Source organism: Condylura cristata, unplaced genomic scaffold, assembly GCF_000260355.1.
Source record: "Condylura cristata isolate star-nosed mole 26May11 unplaced genomic scaffold, ConCri1.0 scaffold00005, whole genome shotgun sequence".
NCBI lineage: Eukaryota > Metazoa > Chordata > Mammalia > Eulipotyphla > Talpidae > Condylura > Condylura cristata.
Window position 1 is genome coordinate 67,937,491 of NW_004567106.1, and position 16,494 is coordinate 67,953,984.

Sequence of the window (16,494 nt, forward strand, 5' to 3'; positions counted from 1 at the left end):
TTTTAAGAAAATTGTCGGGCAAAGACATCAGATGGAAGGTTGTTAGTCACCTGGTGGAGGTAACGAGGTATACACGCAAACAGTAACGGTGAGTATGACAAGGATGGACTGAAGAGATACTGAGGTAGAACCTCAGCAGTTGGAAGGAGAACACAGGATTCACACATAGCTGGTTTGAAGGACTAGACTTGGATAACTATAGCCTTTCATTAACGTTGATAATATTAGAGTAAAATCAAATCTGTGACCAAGATAACAATTTCAGCTGGGCAACGACTGAGTTTAATACACCTCTGGGGCAGACAGGAGGAGATGCGGCTGTGGTTTAGGTCTGGATTGAGCAGAGAGTTACATGCCTTACGGAAGTGGTGCTGAAACCATGGGGTTGATGAAGGTACAGTGAGACAAGGTAGCCAGAGACAGCCCCAAGGAACATAAACAGTCAGAAAAGAAACTGAGACAAGCTGAGAAAACCTAGGAGACTCTGGACTGGAAAATGGAAGCACATTCCAAGGAGGATTTCCAACAACATCAAAGAGTCCAAATACGGAAAGTGGTGTCCACTGACCTTGGCAACCTCTGAGGGTTGTCCCCTTCCTGGGGGAGGGGCTGAAGCAAGCCAGAGAATAAACAGGAGAGCAGGGTGACAGTGAGGGGAAGCCAGGCAGTCAGGAAGCTTCAGACTGAAGGGAAGGAGCCGGAAAAGGTGAAAAGCAGTGAGAAGGACGTGTCGCTGGAGTTTCTTGTTTTTCTCACCAGAGGAATAGTCGCCCACGTGAAGCAGAAGAAAAAAAGGATGGGAAGAGGTGAAGAGACAGTGTGGTGAGAGGGTGTGGGCTAGCTTTGGACAGGGATCCTTTTCCCTTGGGCCAGGAGAGCAGTAAAGGAAAGGCTCAGATGTACCAAATTCACGAGTTAAGGAAGTTCTTCAGTATGTCCTGATTGCTCTCGGTGGGAAGTAGGAAGCCACTGCACCTGTTAGAAATGAGGCCGCGAGGCCAGGGTCTCCCCAGTGGTCCTTCTGCACTCAGGGAGGAGTCGGGGAGTGAGAGTCAGCATCGTGACTCTTGCGACCACTATTCTGTGAGCAGTGTTACGGGCACCCAGGGCACTCCGGGAGAGTGGTGTGCCCGGAGACAGGCAGAGGACATGAAGGTGTCATAGGACGTCGATAGAGCCGCTGAGATAGAGTGGTTCTGGGGAGCAGTGAGGAGCAGGATGCGCCCACCGAAATGGGCAGCCGTGTGGAGGTGATGTCGAGGGCAGAGGCAAGGTGTCACTGAGTCACTCCTTGACTTTGCTGTGACTCCCCGGGACACTGAAAACCACAGGGTGAGAATGGCGAACCCCAGGCAGCACTGAGCTGAGGCTGCAAGGGACAAGGGCTGCCACAGCGCCCTGGCCTCTGCAGCGTGCGGCGCTCGTGAGTAGGTGCTGAGCGCAGTTTATCAGTTCCATCTCGTGTCACCCGCTGCGAGCCAAAGATACGCGGGTCGTGGGATGAGCCCACTTTGTTCCCTTTCTGTCCTCCGTTACGGGGACTGTTGGGGGCTGCAGCCGCTAAGCTCATGGCTTGCTGGAGAGGCGTTTAGTAAGAAAGGAGAAGTGGAGGATCTGTGCTCCAAACTAGAGATAACGCCAACAGGGAGGAGCGACCGGGCGCTTTCTAGGACTGAGGTGGATACTGAGTTTGCAGCGAGGAGCTCCCGAGTTAGGGGCCAGGCGTGCATGACCAGCTTTCTCGTCTCGCTGACAGGACTGGCCGCAGACGCACCAGGCCTCCATTTCGTACACGGGGCCTATGGAGAGACCCCCCAGCGGAGCAGCGGAGACCCCCCCGAGGCCCTCCCTGTACAGGAGGATCCTGCGCAGGCTTGCGTCCTACTGGGCCCAGCCCCAGGATGGTGAGCAGCGGGGACCCGGGACGGACAGCGTGCCCTCCCCCACAGTCTCAACTAGAGCGGGCGGCCTTTGAGGACACCGAGTTCAGGCCCGGCGCCCCTCAGACCAGCACAGGGGGCCCGGGAGCGGGGCAGCCCGTACGGCTCTGGCGCAGGGCTCCTGCTTTGTGTCTTGGACCTCGTGTGACTGGGGCGCTCCGGTGAGGCTGTCCCAGGCAGCGAGGTTCCATTTTGGGCCCGTGCTCTCCGTGCGTGTGGGCAGTAGGAACACAGCTCGGTGGCCCAGTCCAGAGGCGCTCAGGGGCCACTCTGAGCAGCTGGAGGCCGACCTCATGGCGTGAGGTGACCATGGGCAAGACTGACCTGCACCTCGTGCCTTCACACAGCCCTCTCCCAGAAGGTGAGGCCGGAGGACTGGAAGGAAGTGGAGCTGTCCACCATCGAACTGTCCATCACCACGCGGAACAGTCAGCTTGACCTAACGGTTAGTGTTCTCATTAGAAAAACGCTTGTGTCTGGGAAAAGGGACGCGGACTGCACACTTCCCCGCTGATTCACTGTTTTGTTTTCACCCTGTGGGGTAGGAAAGGATCAGCAAACGGGGCGCAGTGTGCCCTGAGGGGTGATAGCAATGAGAAGACAGAGTGGCCCGCGGCACCGGGCCCTGGTTCTGGGAGCTGTGGAGTAGCCGCCCCCACGGCCCTGCCCTCGGAAGTGAGGGCTTTAGAAGCAGGCACAGGCGGGACACATCGGGCACCTTTCCCTGAGTAATGTCCACTGTCCTGCGACAGCGTCAGGCATGTCACACAGCGTCTGCCCAGGGGAAACGTGTGTATCCGTGTGCATCGGCGCCTGTAGACCGAGAGCGACAGTCATTTTTGGCTCTGGGCTATTGACGTGCCCTGTCCACTGCCATCGCCACTGGTCACACCTGGCCGTTTTGATTTAAATCAACTAGAATGGAGTCAAAAACTCCTATCTTCGATCACATTGTGAGGGCAGTGGCCAGGTGGTCACAGCGTTGGCGGGCAGACACAAGTTCCCACTCTTGCCGCAGGCTCCACTGTGGCTGCTGCTCTAGACACACGGAAACCCAGCGAGCGGACCGTGGCACGCTGGGTGGCCCTTGCTTCTGTACATCCGCAGGCTGAGAGCTAACTTGCATTTTTAAGTGACTGGAAGAAAAACAACAGTAGACTAGCTTGTCCTCTGTGGAGCTCAAGTGCCAGTGTCCATAGCACAGTCGCCGTCCTCCCCTGTCCGCGCTGTGCCCAGGCCTCGGTGCAGGCAGGTTGCTTACGAAAAACCGTGTGGTCGGAAAGCCAGAATGGTACAGGAGAAACCGTAATAAACGACAGTGCCACAGGAAGTGTGTCCCTAACCGGCCACGCCCACGGGCTGGCGGCAGGGGCGGCTGGACTGGGATGTGGGGAGGGGAGCGCGGGGGAGGCTTGACCGCGACCCCGCTAGTAATACTCAGGGTGCTGAATCCCATTATTAATTCACGTCCATCTCATCCCTTGTGGATAGCACAGCTCCCTTCTGTTTAGTTACATTTGGATGAAACAGTTAAATGTAAATACATGAAGCCTCTGAAGCATGGCAGGGAAATCTGATCAGCAGTATGAGCGCGGACGGGACAGGCCTTTCTTAGCCCCGCAGCTGAGGTGAAAGTCATGTTGGTAGATTTGGCTACTTGTGCAGATTTTTAGTGACAAATTGGGAGAAATGTTAGGCCAGGAGTTAATAGCTTTCCTTTGTAAGGAACTTAGGGGTAAATCGTAAGAAATGGGCAGTGGGGTAATACACCTCAGGAAAGCGTTAGGGCTAGAAAATCACAAAGGAAATTAACATGAAAAATAAGATAGAAGTTTGCAGAGAATGAGCCGCAGGCGAGGCCCTGTCCTAAGGATTTTCTAGAATCTCACTTCCTACTACCGTTACTAGGAGATCAATAGAACTTCTGTCTGCATTTTCTAGGTAAGGAAACAAAAGCTTTCGCCATCAGAGAAACGCGAGTTAAAGCAGTGACTACCACATTGTCATATGTTCAGCAGTGCTGGTGGTGGCTTGGGGGGGAGTGCGCCCTTCCCCTTTGGGGATACAAGTCAGCACCCTTTCTCAGCGTGTCTCAGCGTTGTGTGTGAAGCGTCTGGAAAGTGAGCAGACTCCTGGCCCTACTCAGTATATTTCTGGGTATTTATTTATCTTAGACAAGTACATCAAGTAAGACAGTTGCTCCCTCCCTCCCATAATGGAATTCTGAAAACCCTGTGCAGTGAATACAGTAAGGTTAAAGAAAACACTGTTCAGAGGAATTTAAAGAGGTAAGATTTCTAATTATCCATCTTCTTTTACCCAGTAGCTGTTAGTAGGTGTTGCCTGCATTTAACCCTGTACTTGCTGTGATGATTGAAAACCAGCCAGTGGGCCGGACGCAGTGCGCGAGCGCTCGCAGGGCACCATGGCGCGTCCAGTGCCCGTGCTGTTCACCTCTCGGCCAGCTGCTTGTCTCCCGCAGCGGCACGTTCATTTGCTTTTCTCCACACCGTCTTGTAAAAACAAAAGCAGGTGCAATGCGATGTTCAAAGACAATGAAGCCGACCCCAGAAGCTCAGAATGGTCATTTAGCATCTAAGCACTCAGTGGGAGTCTCGGAAAGTAGCGTCTCCTGTACAGCCGTGTTCACTGTCTGCTAACAAAGTAGTGGAGGACACTGATCAGGGGACTGATGTAAATACACCTTGTATGTGAATTTAAAATCTTATCTATTGATATTGAAGGATGTTGCTAAATGTTAAATGAAAGACCAGGTTTAAATGACTTGTATCCACTGATCCCACTTTTATTTTAAAGATATATACTCCCACCTACAATTGGAATTTGCGAATGGTGGAGGCAGGCCCAGCTTTATCCTCTTCCCACACAGAAAGCCGGTGGTTGTCCAGGCACCTACTGAGTGAGCGCCCCGCCCCGCCCCGCGGGCAGCAGGCTCCCGGCACAGCCCACGGCCTGTGCGCGCCAGTGTTTCTCCTTACCCGCACGGGTACTGTACCGGGCCCAGTGGCATCTTAATGTAAAAGCAGAAACAAAAGGGCTGAAGGTGGCCGGGATTAAGTGGCTGGTAGTCCAGTGTACGGCATAATACAGCTTCAGAATACGGATCTGCGGGGCCCGGAGGGACAACAGGCCCCTCAGCCAAAAGCGGGAGCATTAACGTGCATCTTCCTAACCTTTTTAGAGCAAGGAAGACTTCATGAACATCTGCATCGAACCAGACACTGTCAGCAAAGGAGACTTTATAATGATAGGGTAAGTGCGCTGGCGTTTGTAGGAGCCATGTTCTCGTCCTTCTTTCCTCAATTTGACTTCCAAGCACTCTGAGGCCAGAGTGCCGCAGGGAGGCCTGCACCCCTTTATCTGTGCAGCGCCCCGCCTCCAGCCTATCCGTTAGTGGTGGGGAGAGCAGTGTGGAGAGCAGTGTCTGCCTTTCCATGCAATGAAAGCATTCACAGCATGCTGTAAGAATTTTGGCTTCAGGATCAAAATTCTGGATGAAAATCTTGATTCTATCACTTACTGACCTCATAACTTGGGCAAGTTCTTTAGTTGCCATTTCTGAACCCTTTTCCTTGGCATTATCTCCTCTACCAGGATTTTGAGTGTGAAATGAGGTTGCGTGGGAAAAGCCTTTGTATAATGCGATGCACTGCACAGTATGTGTTCATGTCAGTCACCTCGTCCAGTTCCCAAGGAGTCCGTTAAAAACCTAAAACATTATTGAGAATCTTGGACGTTTTCCAGGCCTTCCAAGCCCCTTCAGTGAGCAAGCATCCTGCCAAGCCCCCATTGGGTCAGCCTCACCTGGCCAGCGTTTGATTGGTTCAGAGGCTTGTGATCCTCCGCAGCCTCGGAGCCTCTGCGGCGTGTTGCCATGTCAACCGGAAGCCTGGGCGCTCGCGCTGTGTCCGGAGCGCCCCCTGGCGCCCAGGGACAGATCCAGCATCTGTGGTAGCGCCCGGTCTCCTTGGCAACTGAGTCACTGGCACAGCAGCAAAAGGTCTTCGCTTAGTTTGTGTGGTTCTCGCTTTCCGTACGGGCTCCTCAGAAGCGGAGAGAGGACTCTGGCCTTTGATTGACGGGCTATAGCTGTAGTCCAGGGAAGGAGGGAAAAGCCACGCCCTTCAGCTCTTAACAGCGTGGGTGACTGTACCCTGGACTAGCTAAATTTGAGTCTCATTCATAATATGGACAGCCAGAAGAAACTCAGTCACACTGCGGAAGGTGGGGGCCACTGAAATTGCCAGTGGCCGCTTCCTCTTCCTGTAGGAAGCAGCTCTGGGAACAGCGGTTCCCAGGGTGTCTGCAGACACGCGAGCTGCCCTAGAACAGGGTGTGAGCTTCATTTACCAGAGAATTACTGTTGGCAAGTAATGATAAAGGAGTTAATTTTCCTCCTACACAGCCATGACTAGAGCTGGAACAGGTATATAGGCGTGGAAGGGGGGGTTGCTAGTTTTTATTTAAAGAAATTTTTAAAGAAAATCCAGATAGGTCTTTCCCACTTGCCTGTACATTTTGAAAATGTTAAATGCTTTTTGTCCATTTAGTCAAACTGCCTCCAAGTACCAGTACAAAAGTTGACTGTGTTCGTTCCCCAAAAATTTAATTTCATTCTGATGTTTAAATTTAGGATATTTAACAGCCCAAGAGCTAGGTACATATGGAACTACTTACAGATAAAAAGACTGCAGAGTCACTGCACAGCACAGAAGCTCGCTCAGGAACATGCCACTGTGCCTGAGTCGCGGTGTGCGGGTGACTCGCACCACGGTGCCGCCTGGTCCGCGGGTCAAACGTGGAGGAGCCCGCTGACCGACAGGCTGGGGCGCTGTCAGCACCGGTTTCCAAACTCGCCTTTCCCTTGTGCCCACAGAAGTAAGAAGGTGAGAGACCCCGAGCTGCACGCCGCAGGCGCAGAGTGTCTCCACGCCAGCCAGTGCACACTGCTGCTTCCTGAGGTGAGCCAGCACTGCGCCTGCCCCCCAGCCCCCAAGATGCCAGGTCTGGGGTTACAGAGGGAGGCAGGAGATGACAGGATCGCTTCTCAGAAGGCTTCGGGTCTAGGGCCGTGGTACCCAGTAAGGGATCATTAGGTTTCGCTCACATGAGAGCTTTGGTTTCCCCTCGTGAAAATTATGCAAAGGGCGGCGACTTATAACAGAATCCTCTACTTGGCAAATGCTTTTGACCCACCATTTTCTTTTTTGAGGTAACGTTGGTTACTGATTTAGGGGTCCATGTTAACATACTGCTAAAGCATCCATCATCCCCCCAAGCGCCCTCCTGCAGCGGGTTGCTGGGGTTTGTTTTGGTTTACTGTTTTCTGCTGTATTTTTGCTTCTTTCAACTCCAGCATGCGTGGAGCCTGCTGGTATTTGTCTCTCCTCCTGACTTTCTGTGCATGGCGTAGTCCCCTGGAGCCCCACCCGAGCTGTTGGAGTTGGTGGAGTTCATCTGCGTAGCATCCCGCTGTGCCTGTACGCCAGCCGTACTCTGCCCCGGCTCTGGGCCCTTGGCTTGCTCCGGTGCAGGCCGTACTGCTCTGGCCGGGCGCGGGCATTCCTCCGCGTCTGTGTGCTGAGGGTGGGAAGGCCGGAGCCGTGGGATATCCAGTGTAGTGGTTTGTGGCACCTTCGCCCCAGTTTCCGTAGGAGCTGGATTCATCTGCACCCCCCAACCGTTTAAGAGGCCCCTTTTCTCTCACCGTGCGGCGGCTCCTCGATTCCCTGCTGCGTGGCGCTGCGGCCCCCCTGAGCTCTCGTGCCCCTTGCAGCGGGGCGCTGGTTTCCGGTGTGCGTTCTGTGCAGCTCCCAGGTAGCACATCACGTGGGCTATCTCACCCTTCACAGTGCAGGCGCTGGCTTTTTTTTTAATTTATGCACACAAGAGCTGGGGTGCAAGCCAGAGGCGTGAGGGGTAAGAGATCTCAACAGAGACAGAGTGGGGAGCAGCGGGGAGCCCAGAGAGGTCTGCTGCGCCATATGGGTCAGCTCCCTGGCCGGGGGTCGAGCTCAGGCCACAGCGGCTGGCACATGCTTCATAGCACTGAGACGTTAGCCCCGGGACACAGGGAGGCCCCAGCGCAGGAGCTGCTTCGTTCGAGGTAGTCCACGTGTTTGTCCTAAGACAGGTGTTCATAGTGAAATTTGCCTTCACTTTTTATGAAGGTGTTTTCAGGATGGCACTAGGTTTTCTGTACTACAAAATGCCAAGCTGAATACAACACCCTATGTGAGTGGAAAGGGCGTACCAATGGCGCCTGCAGCCCGGTGGCCATTACACTGTGAGGAGGACTGCAGGTATGACAGACGCCTCCACATCACATGCTGCTGATGGGGGGTAGAAGGCCAGCGACGTGCCGCGCCGGCCTTTGTCTCTGTTCCCTCGAGAAAGGGCAGGGCTGGCAAGGCCGCGTAACATTGTGTCTGCCCTTTGGAAAAACGGCAGGCTCCCCGTCTTAACTATTTGGAAATTACCACCTTGCTGTTCAAAGGCAAAAAAATTAAAAGCTTTTTCACGGCTGGTCCACTGGGCTGCTCAGAGCAGCGGCGAGGACCCCTGCGGCGGCTGCCTGAGCCCCTCCCCTCCGCAGGGCACCGAGGGCTCCTTCAGCATCGACAGCGAGGAGTACGAAGCGATGGCCGTGGAGGTGAGGCTGCTCCCGCGGAAGCTGCAGTTCTTCTGTGACCCGAGGAAGAGAGCACAGCTGCTGCAGCCTCCAGCCCCGTGAGCGGCCCCGCCTGCACTTTATCTGCTCCCGCGGGACACGGGGACCGAGGCTGCCTCCCCCGGGGCAGCACCCCACAGCCCTTGTCCCTGCCTGCTTGGGTCTCCGCCAGCCTAGGCCGCGCAGGGAGGGCCTGCCACCTCGGGAGCTCTTTCCTGCCTTTCTGTCCTCCCTTCGAACCGTCAGTGCGACGCTGTCCCGTCAGCTGTGGCGGAAGTGCTGTATGGAGATCTGTGCTTCCTCACGGCGGTGCGTGTTCAGCCGAAGCACCTGGGGTCCAACCAGGGTTGGAGCTCGGCAAGCTGCATCCGAACAAGGAAGCACCGTCTCTCCCCGAGTCTCCACCCTCTCTGGACAGACAGCACCCGCAGTCCATACAGGGCCCGGGGACAGTGGGAAAGTGCTTTGAAGACTCAAGTGCCCCGCCCCCACCCCGTGTGAGCTGCATCTAACATTTTCAGTGGGAAGGAAGAGTTGCCGAAGTACGTACTTTCTGGTGTCGTGTAAATATTGGTGTTTTAAAATAAAACTGTTACATCGTTCCTTTAAACATATTCAGTGTCATTTAAAGACATAACAATTTGATGCTCATCATCCCTCTGCAAAACTAAATTAGTCGTTGGAAATTTTAAATTAAGTCTCCGGACCACTTGCAGCAGGGAACGCGGCTGCTGTGATCTATTTTTATCACGCGACCATCTTCCGACAGAACGTGGAAGTGGAAATAGTTAACTTGGTTCAGAAAGTGCCGTAATCACACGGCGTTGACAGCTCGGAGGGACGGAAAGAGCTGTCACCACGCTGTGGCCTGGACCTCGTGGTCCTTCAGAGCTGCCCGGGACAGCGGTGGCAGTCGCTACCTCGGCAACTTCACTCTGCTTCCGTTGGTTTGGTGGGAGCGGAGAACTCAGCTGCTGGGTTGTTAGTGTTTATAGACGGGCAGGACCGCGAGCAGCTGGGCTTACCCGTCCGGCGCGGAGTCCCTCCGGCCCACGGGCCGTGCTGTGCGGTGCGTGTCCCCCGCGCGGGGCGGCCGAGGTCGTCGGGTTTGCAGGTGAGCCCAGAATCCGGGCCTGTAGGAGCACGTGCCGGGCCCGGCGGAATCGGGCTCCTTCCTAAGAAGCTTCGTGTGGGCCGTGCACCTGCAGTGACTCTTACTCATTTTTAAATGTAAAAATGCCCGGTTCAGCCTATTTCCTGGGAGAAAGTGCTCATTACCTTACCCTTTCCGTTGCGTTCCACAGAAAAGACATTTGACTGTACAACTCTGACGATCCCAAGGAGACGGACTCACCCTCCTGTCTAGGCTGAGCCTTTGTCGAGCCAGTGTCACTGGGCAGCCAGGCCTGCTACTAGAGACGAGCTTCCGGCAGCCCGCTCCCAGCCTGACCGCGACTGCTGCTCCCCAGGGCGCGCTCCACACGCAGCAGGCTCCGTGGTCACATGCTTGGAGAGCAGGAACCTGGCTCTGACCAGAGCTACTGATATTTTAAGGCAACACTGAGTCTGTAGTTAAAAGTGAAGCGAAATTTAAGTGTGTGTCGCACACAAACATCCTGATTGTAGACAGAACATTTTCAAATTAACTTTGATTGGGGGAGGCCCTGTGACCGAAGGCCTTCATTCTTTTTTCTTTTTGGGGTGCCCCCGCTGGGCCGGAGCACCACCAGACTTTGGTCTCCATTACCTGGGTGATCCGGACAGGGCGCGGCTCCCTGCATCCCGCTCCTGTCTGAAGCGCGGCGGCTCAGCACCCCCCCCCTGCCCCCCCAGACCAGGCCTGAGCCGGGAAGGACGCAGCGCACGCTCTCGTGTAACGTTCAGCTTTAATTGTAAAAACCATTTTCTGTAAATATAGTTATATCAACCTCGGCACACAGCTTGGTTCAGATATACACAGGTGTGTGGGGGCACAGAGTCAGGGCGAGAAACTGGCTCAGCCTCGGGGCCAGCCGCTGGAGGGTCACAGAACCGGAACATGGCTACGTACGCGGCGGGGTGACTGATAAGCTGCCTGGTCTCGCGGTATGGGCTGAACCCCTGGAACAGGTCCCGTTCTCCCTGCCTGACTCTTAGGGCGGGGCACTGGGGGGGTGGGAGGGGGCTCGGCTGTCCTGACCCCCCCAAGAAAACAGGAAAGCCATCTACCGAGGCTGCAACTACTTCCCAGCCTTAGAAAGTTCAGCCAACAAGCCCAGGGTGAAGGAGGTTACCCTGTTTTCCTCTGCACCCTATGTCTCCTGCTCTGTTCGGGAGCCCAGCACCCAGCCCTGCCCTCAGCCCCCCACAGTGGCTGCCGCCTCCAGCACCGTCGTCTCTCCTCTTTGTCTGATTTGGCTGAAGGACATTTTCACTTTAGGTCAATTAAACTCACCAGCGCTCAGCTCAGCCAACTCCGTGACCTCTGTCCATTTTTCACCTGTGGCCACCGGCTGATCACCATGCCCTGCCCCCACCCTTCAGCCGTCCTTGGAAAGCAAAGTCAGTCTGTTACTCATCTAAATGGGCTTCTACAGCAAACAAGGAATTCACCCCCCCATGGTGATAAATAACCTTCTGCTTTAATTCGAATAAGCCCAATCGAATAAGCTTCTGGAATAAAACTAACACGGCAAAGCAGAGCTGTATTTCACCATCATTTCTCTCTATAGCACTAGGAGTTTCTCTTCATTTCATCTAACTGCCCCCATCTTTAAGCTCCCAAAGCAGTTAAAGTGCCAGTTAGAAAACTACCTCCCACTCCCCCCCAGGCCAGCGGCCTGACAGGCAGCATCGTCACCCCCTTTCGTACACGAGTTTCACTCACGGTTGGGGGAGCGCACACCCCCTCCCTCGAGTGTCGACTGGAGAGCCCTCACAGGCCACAGCACAGTCGCCGAACACTTAAAATTTCTGCCGGGGTTTCAGCGGCTTTAACTGACAGGACCACCCGTTTCTTCTAGGATTATCATTTTGGAGTTTCTTTCCACATCAACATCTGCATGTTCAATCCACCACATAGAAATAGCAATATAAAAATAAACTTCCATTTCTTGTAAGCATTAACTGAATTCATTCACAGTTAGCATTTCCCACACCTGTCACGTTCCAGTAGCTCCTGGGAACAGAGGTATGTCAGTAATAAAAAGGGAATAGTAATAAAAACTCCACGGCCCGGGCGTAAAAGGACCCAGGCTCCTTGTCTCCCTGCAGTGAGCAGGGACTGAGTGCGTGTCCAGGACCCTCCCTGCGGCCCCTCAGTTATAGCCGACATGCGCAGGGGAGACAGGAGGCCTGAGCCCACGAGTGAGAACCCTAAAAGGGCAAAGAAGCCCACATGTGACACATTGGTCCCCAGCTTAACTTTGTCTGTTAGCCATCATTGCGCTGAGGCAATTCACTGTCCAGCCAAAAACATGGCCTGGGGCCCCTCCCCACCGCGCAGGGACCACCTCTTCTGGGAGGTCCAAGCCTCAGTCCATTCCCGGGCCTCACAGTTGCACTCAGTAAAACAATAACAGCAAAAACCGGTCCCCGCGGTTACGGTCTCTTCCTGGAGTTGATGTAGGACCATGAAAAGGTTAATTCATCACTGCCCTTCACAAGGCGCCCCAGAGCCCTCTGCTTCAAGGTGAATAATCTCATCGTTTCATTTTATTTGAAGCGGGCTCGGCGCACAGAGACACACAGCAGGTTCGTCCTCACAACTACCAGGACCAAAGCAGGGCCTCGGCTGTGATTAATCTTTCCCTTCACCTCCTGACTACAATGCCGCTGGCAGTTCCAGGGAGACAGGACATCTCCACGTGCGGTGCTCAGTCACCTGCACCTGGGCTACGCTGAATTTCCATCTGGAAGTTCATGTGGAACAACACGAGCTGAATCACAGCTGCCAGCCCCTGTGTGGGATGGTTTCTATCACTAGACCCAGGAACTCAGCCTCCTTGCCCGAGCCAGTGGTGACGACCACGGGAGCCCAGTGCCTTCGTTCACTGTGATCGAGTGTCCCGAGGACCCTGCAGGCCCAGGCGGACAGGCGTCCGGTGGGTGGACACTGGCCTAACGTGCTTCGGGCTGCACCAAGGCCCAAGTGACTTCTCAACAAGCCACCGGGCTTGGGCTTTCTCACGTGGGAGATGAGGCCTCCTGGTGCCGACTCCTTGCAGAGAAGGAACACGCTCGGACACCTGCCAAGGCTGACCCCCCCCCCCCCTGCGCAGCCTGCAGAAGGGAAAAATCTGCCCTCACAGCCTTTTCTCATGCTAGTGGACATCAGCAGGCCTCAAGTCTTGAGTCCAAACCCCACGAGGAGCCTGGAACCCCTCCGAAACAGATCGGGTGGTGGGGTACCAGGGCCTCCGCTCGGCAATATCGCACACGCACACAGCAGGGCATTCGGCCAGACTCAAGGCTCCAGGGGACCCTGGTGGCTGAGGTCTGACAGTGAGGCCTCAGCAAGTCAGATTCCAGCCTCTGAAGTCCGCCATGGTAACCGCCCGGTCCCACAGGGCGTGGGGCCTGGAGGCGGGAAGGGCCATCGCCAGCCATGTCTCAACAGCGACCAAAAACAGCTTCAGTGTCACTCGGGGGCCCCTCCTGGACCTCACGAGCGAATCTCCCTTTTACAGTACTGGCAGCACGTGATGCTGGGTTGTACCTGCTCACTTGAGATTTGAGAGGGGAGTCAGAGTCAGGTACAAACAAGCCTTCCTCAGGGAGGCTGAACAGGGAACACGGCTGCAGCACTGAGGGGCGCCCCATTCAGCCAAGCAAACTGACTCTGAGAAAGCTGGCACCGTAAGAAACGGATTCCGGGGGTTCCCTCTTGAGAGGCATACAGGGACAAGGGTCAGCTGAGCCCAGGCTCCTGACGTAAGATGAGGCAACGCCTGGAAGCCCCCAGGCCCCAGCCTCTGCTGGGGGTGCGCACGGAGGTGGCAGACAGCTTAGAACACCACCAGGGGCCCGAGTGGCGCCCAGAGCCCTGACTGCCACCGCAGGAACACGGGAACCTCACTGTCACCCCACTGCCTTCACAGCCGCACTTTCAGACCCACAAACAGCATCCCCCACACCTACGGGGTCCTTCTGCCAGAGCCCCCCACGCACACAGCGTCTGCCTTCGTCCTCCAGAAAACCTGGCTTTCCTGGCGCCCCTGCCCGTGTCTGACCACGACCCCTCGGCCACCACGAAAGTAGCCCCTCCTTGACCACACTGAAGGCGCCCCTCCTCGACAGGCTAGGGACGTGCTCTCCCGGGAAAAGAGGCGGCGAAACTTAATTTCTAAACGATTTTTTTTCTTTTGTAAACACCTATCACTGAAATGGCTAAGCCCACACCGCAGAGGAGAAACGAGTTAGTTGTACAGTGTACATTTCAATGCCCAAACTTATTTATATATTTACATAAAGACGCCGCTTTGATGACTCACTGTCTGCCTGCATTCCTTTTGTCATGGGCTTTGAAAATGCTTTCAGATATGTCAGCGAGCCCTCAGAGGCCCATCTCAAGCTGAGACGTGGCCTGTTCACGCGAAAGCGCTCTCTCTGCTGTGCACACCATCAGCCTGGCTGGACGCACGGAGGGTCGGCGTAACTACAGAGGGTCGCCCACCCGGGAGAGTGAAGGGAAGACACCCTGGTCACCAACAGCCAGTATCCCGAGTCACAGTCCTGAACCATGGCCCAGAAGACGGAAACCCTGCTCACAGCCCTGGCGTCCAGTGGCTGACAACAGCTGTCTCTCGGGAGCGCACCCGCCCTCCACGCCCCCAACACCCGGCCAGAGAGAACAGCAGAGCTGCCCAGGCAGGACGTTTGAGAGGCAGGCCAGCTCGTCACGGACACGCTCTGGGGGAAGGCACTGTCAAGGGCGCTCGGCAGCCCCCCCACGCCATCCGCGGCCCCAGCCGCTCGAAGGTGGTCTCTGCTGCAGACCGGCTGTGACGGCCAAGCTGGCCGCCAGGCTCCGAGCTAACCAGCCGGGCCGTGCTCCCGTATGAAAGCCCCGTGAACCTGTTTAGATCTAGAGGCTCCGCGACACCCGTCCAGGTGAAGCAGCCCAAACGTCCGTCCTCTACCCAGCTGGCCTCGCCGGCGCGAACAGATGCCAGCCTGCAGGGACGCCCCGTTCCTCCCCGAGGGCCGTTAGCCCTGGGAGGACACTAAGCGAGGCCGAGCATCTGCGGGCAAGTTCTGGGGCTGCTGCTGGCCCGTAGGAGCCCGTCAGCCCATTCCACGAGGAGGGGTTCAGAGAAAGGGGGTGTCACATCGGGGCCACAGTGCCTGACTTGGGGGAAAGTTTCTAGAACTCACACTACAATTTTAATTTTCAGTTGACTGAGAAGCGGCTTCTGCCCTCAGAGAAGCTAGTACTTAGCTAAGGAAAGATTCTGCACTTCTGAGTCAGAGGCACCTTCTGGTCCCCTGTGAGTTGACGGGAGTGACAAGAGAAGACATAGAATTGCCCGATAAACAAGAAAAGGGATCCGACCCCCAGGCTAGGCTCCCAGGACTGACGGGAACGCGGGGCGTGCCCCTCTGACGTCGGCCGTGGGGCAGATGACCTCGGGTGAGGCCACGCTGGCGAGTCTCACGCTGAAGGGGGGCAGGCTTCCCGCGGAGGCCTCCCCGCGTCTCTGGAGCTCGGCTGCTGCTGGTGATGTCTGGCCCCGGCCGCCTCTCAGCCAGGGGCGAGGGGACCCCCTTCCGGAACCCGAAGACCACCCCAGGCGGTCGCTGTGGGAAGGGGCAGTTCCAGCGTCCTGCCACAGCAGGGCTGGGATCCGGGGTGGCCCCACCTCACCTCTAGGGAGGGGAGGAAGGAGACTGCAAAACGTACATGTTCTGGGAAGCATAAACCATATTCCTTCATGTTGACAGTGAAAACGAGCCCTCCGGGCCGGGGAGAACCTGTGTGCCACTCCGGCGAGGCTGCCCTTACGTGCAGCAGGGGTTGTCGACGACCAGCATGATGTCCAGGCCGTAGGCCTCCAGCAAGTCCAGGAGGAAGCCGCGGTCCCCCTGGGGGTCGAGGCCCATGCCGCGTGCATGCTCCGCTGTCAGGGTTTTGTCTTGGCTGGCCGACACTTCCAGCAGGGTCTGAAATATCCGGTTGTTTTGCTCTAGGAAAAACCTGCATTTGCAAGACAGGACACAGGAAAGGGGCGGAAAAGACAAAGTAGCTCTCAGCACACCGTCCCGCGTGGCCCCGAGCCCCACTGTTCTCTTAACGTGCGTTTTAGGGTTCCAAAGCTCAGAAGCACTCTTTAAAAAAGAAAACCGTGAAGTGAAAGGGTGGCTCGAGCGTGCTCAGCACTGGAGGGACACCACAGGTGTCTTACTGGTGAGCAAGACGGAGCAAGCCAGGGCTGGCTGATGGGGAGCCGCTGGGCTTGAACAGCCTCAGGGCGAGGCCCCCAGAGCCCCGTCGCTCACGCTCTGCTCCGTCAGGGGGAAGAGAATACTCAGCCCAAGCACCACACTTCTGAGGTCAGCACTGAAGCGACCCGGCACCAGCATCGCCCCGAGACCGCTTCTCACGGCAGCTCCGCCCACCCACACCCGCATCGTGCCCCGGCCACGGGGTCCCAGCCTGCTGCTGTGGGTGAAGTCGGTGTGAGCGGCCGGCGAGGCTGAGGGAGTGCTCCCGTCAGGACCAGTCACTGCTCTGTTCAAAGGAACAGAATGCTGCCCCTGAATCCTGAGGGGTGGCAGAGCTCTGGAGCTGAACACCCAGCAGCAAGAAAACACCCCCCCTTGCCTCTTTCCCAACCCCTTGGGGACCCGGCGCACACCCCCACGCAGCTCTGGGCCGGCCTGCCG

The 16,494-nt window shown here is 56.1% G+C and overlaps 2 protein-coding genes across 4 annotated transcripts in view; one reads left to right on the top strand and one right to left on the bottom strand.

Moving 5' to 3' along the window:
* The window catches only part of AGK (acylglycerol kinase), a 63,625-nt gene extending 54,387 nt beyond the window's left edge, over positions 1 to 9,238 (top strand). For 2 of the 3 annotated variants that reach the window (XM_012720848.1, XM_012720849.1), the window contains exons 12-16: positions 1,757 to 1,904; positions 2,288 to 2,385; positions 5,143 to 5,213; positions 6,838 to 6,922; positions 8,557 to 9,238. In XM_012720848.1, the coding sequence (XP_012576302.1) occupies positions 1,757 to 1,904; positions 2,288 to 2,385; positions 5,143 to 5,213; positions 6,838 to 6,922; positions 8,557 to 8,694 (540 nt within the window). In that variant the 3' untranslated portion in view covers positions 8,695 to 9,238. Of the gene's footprint in view, positions 1 to 1,756; positions 1,905 to 2,287; positions 2,386 to 5,142; positions 5,214 to 6,837; positions 6,923 to 8,131; positions 8,536 to 8,556 lie in introns of those variants that run through there. The other variant, XM_012720850.1, reaches the window with a different exon arrangement.
* An 86-nt stretch (positions 9,239 to 9,324) lies between these two features.
* KIAA1147 (KIAA1147 ortholog) overlaps positions 9,325 to 16,494 on the bottom strand; it is a 38,184-nt gene continuing 31,014 nt past the window's right edge. Inside the window, exon 10 of the mRNA XM_012720780.1 lies at positions 9,325 to 15,805. Within this exon, the coding sequence (XP_012576234.1) occupies positions 15,610 to 15,805 (196 nt within the window). The 3' untranslated portion in view covers positions 9,325 to 15,609. The remainder of the gene's footprint in view (positions 15,806 to 16,494) is intronic.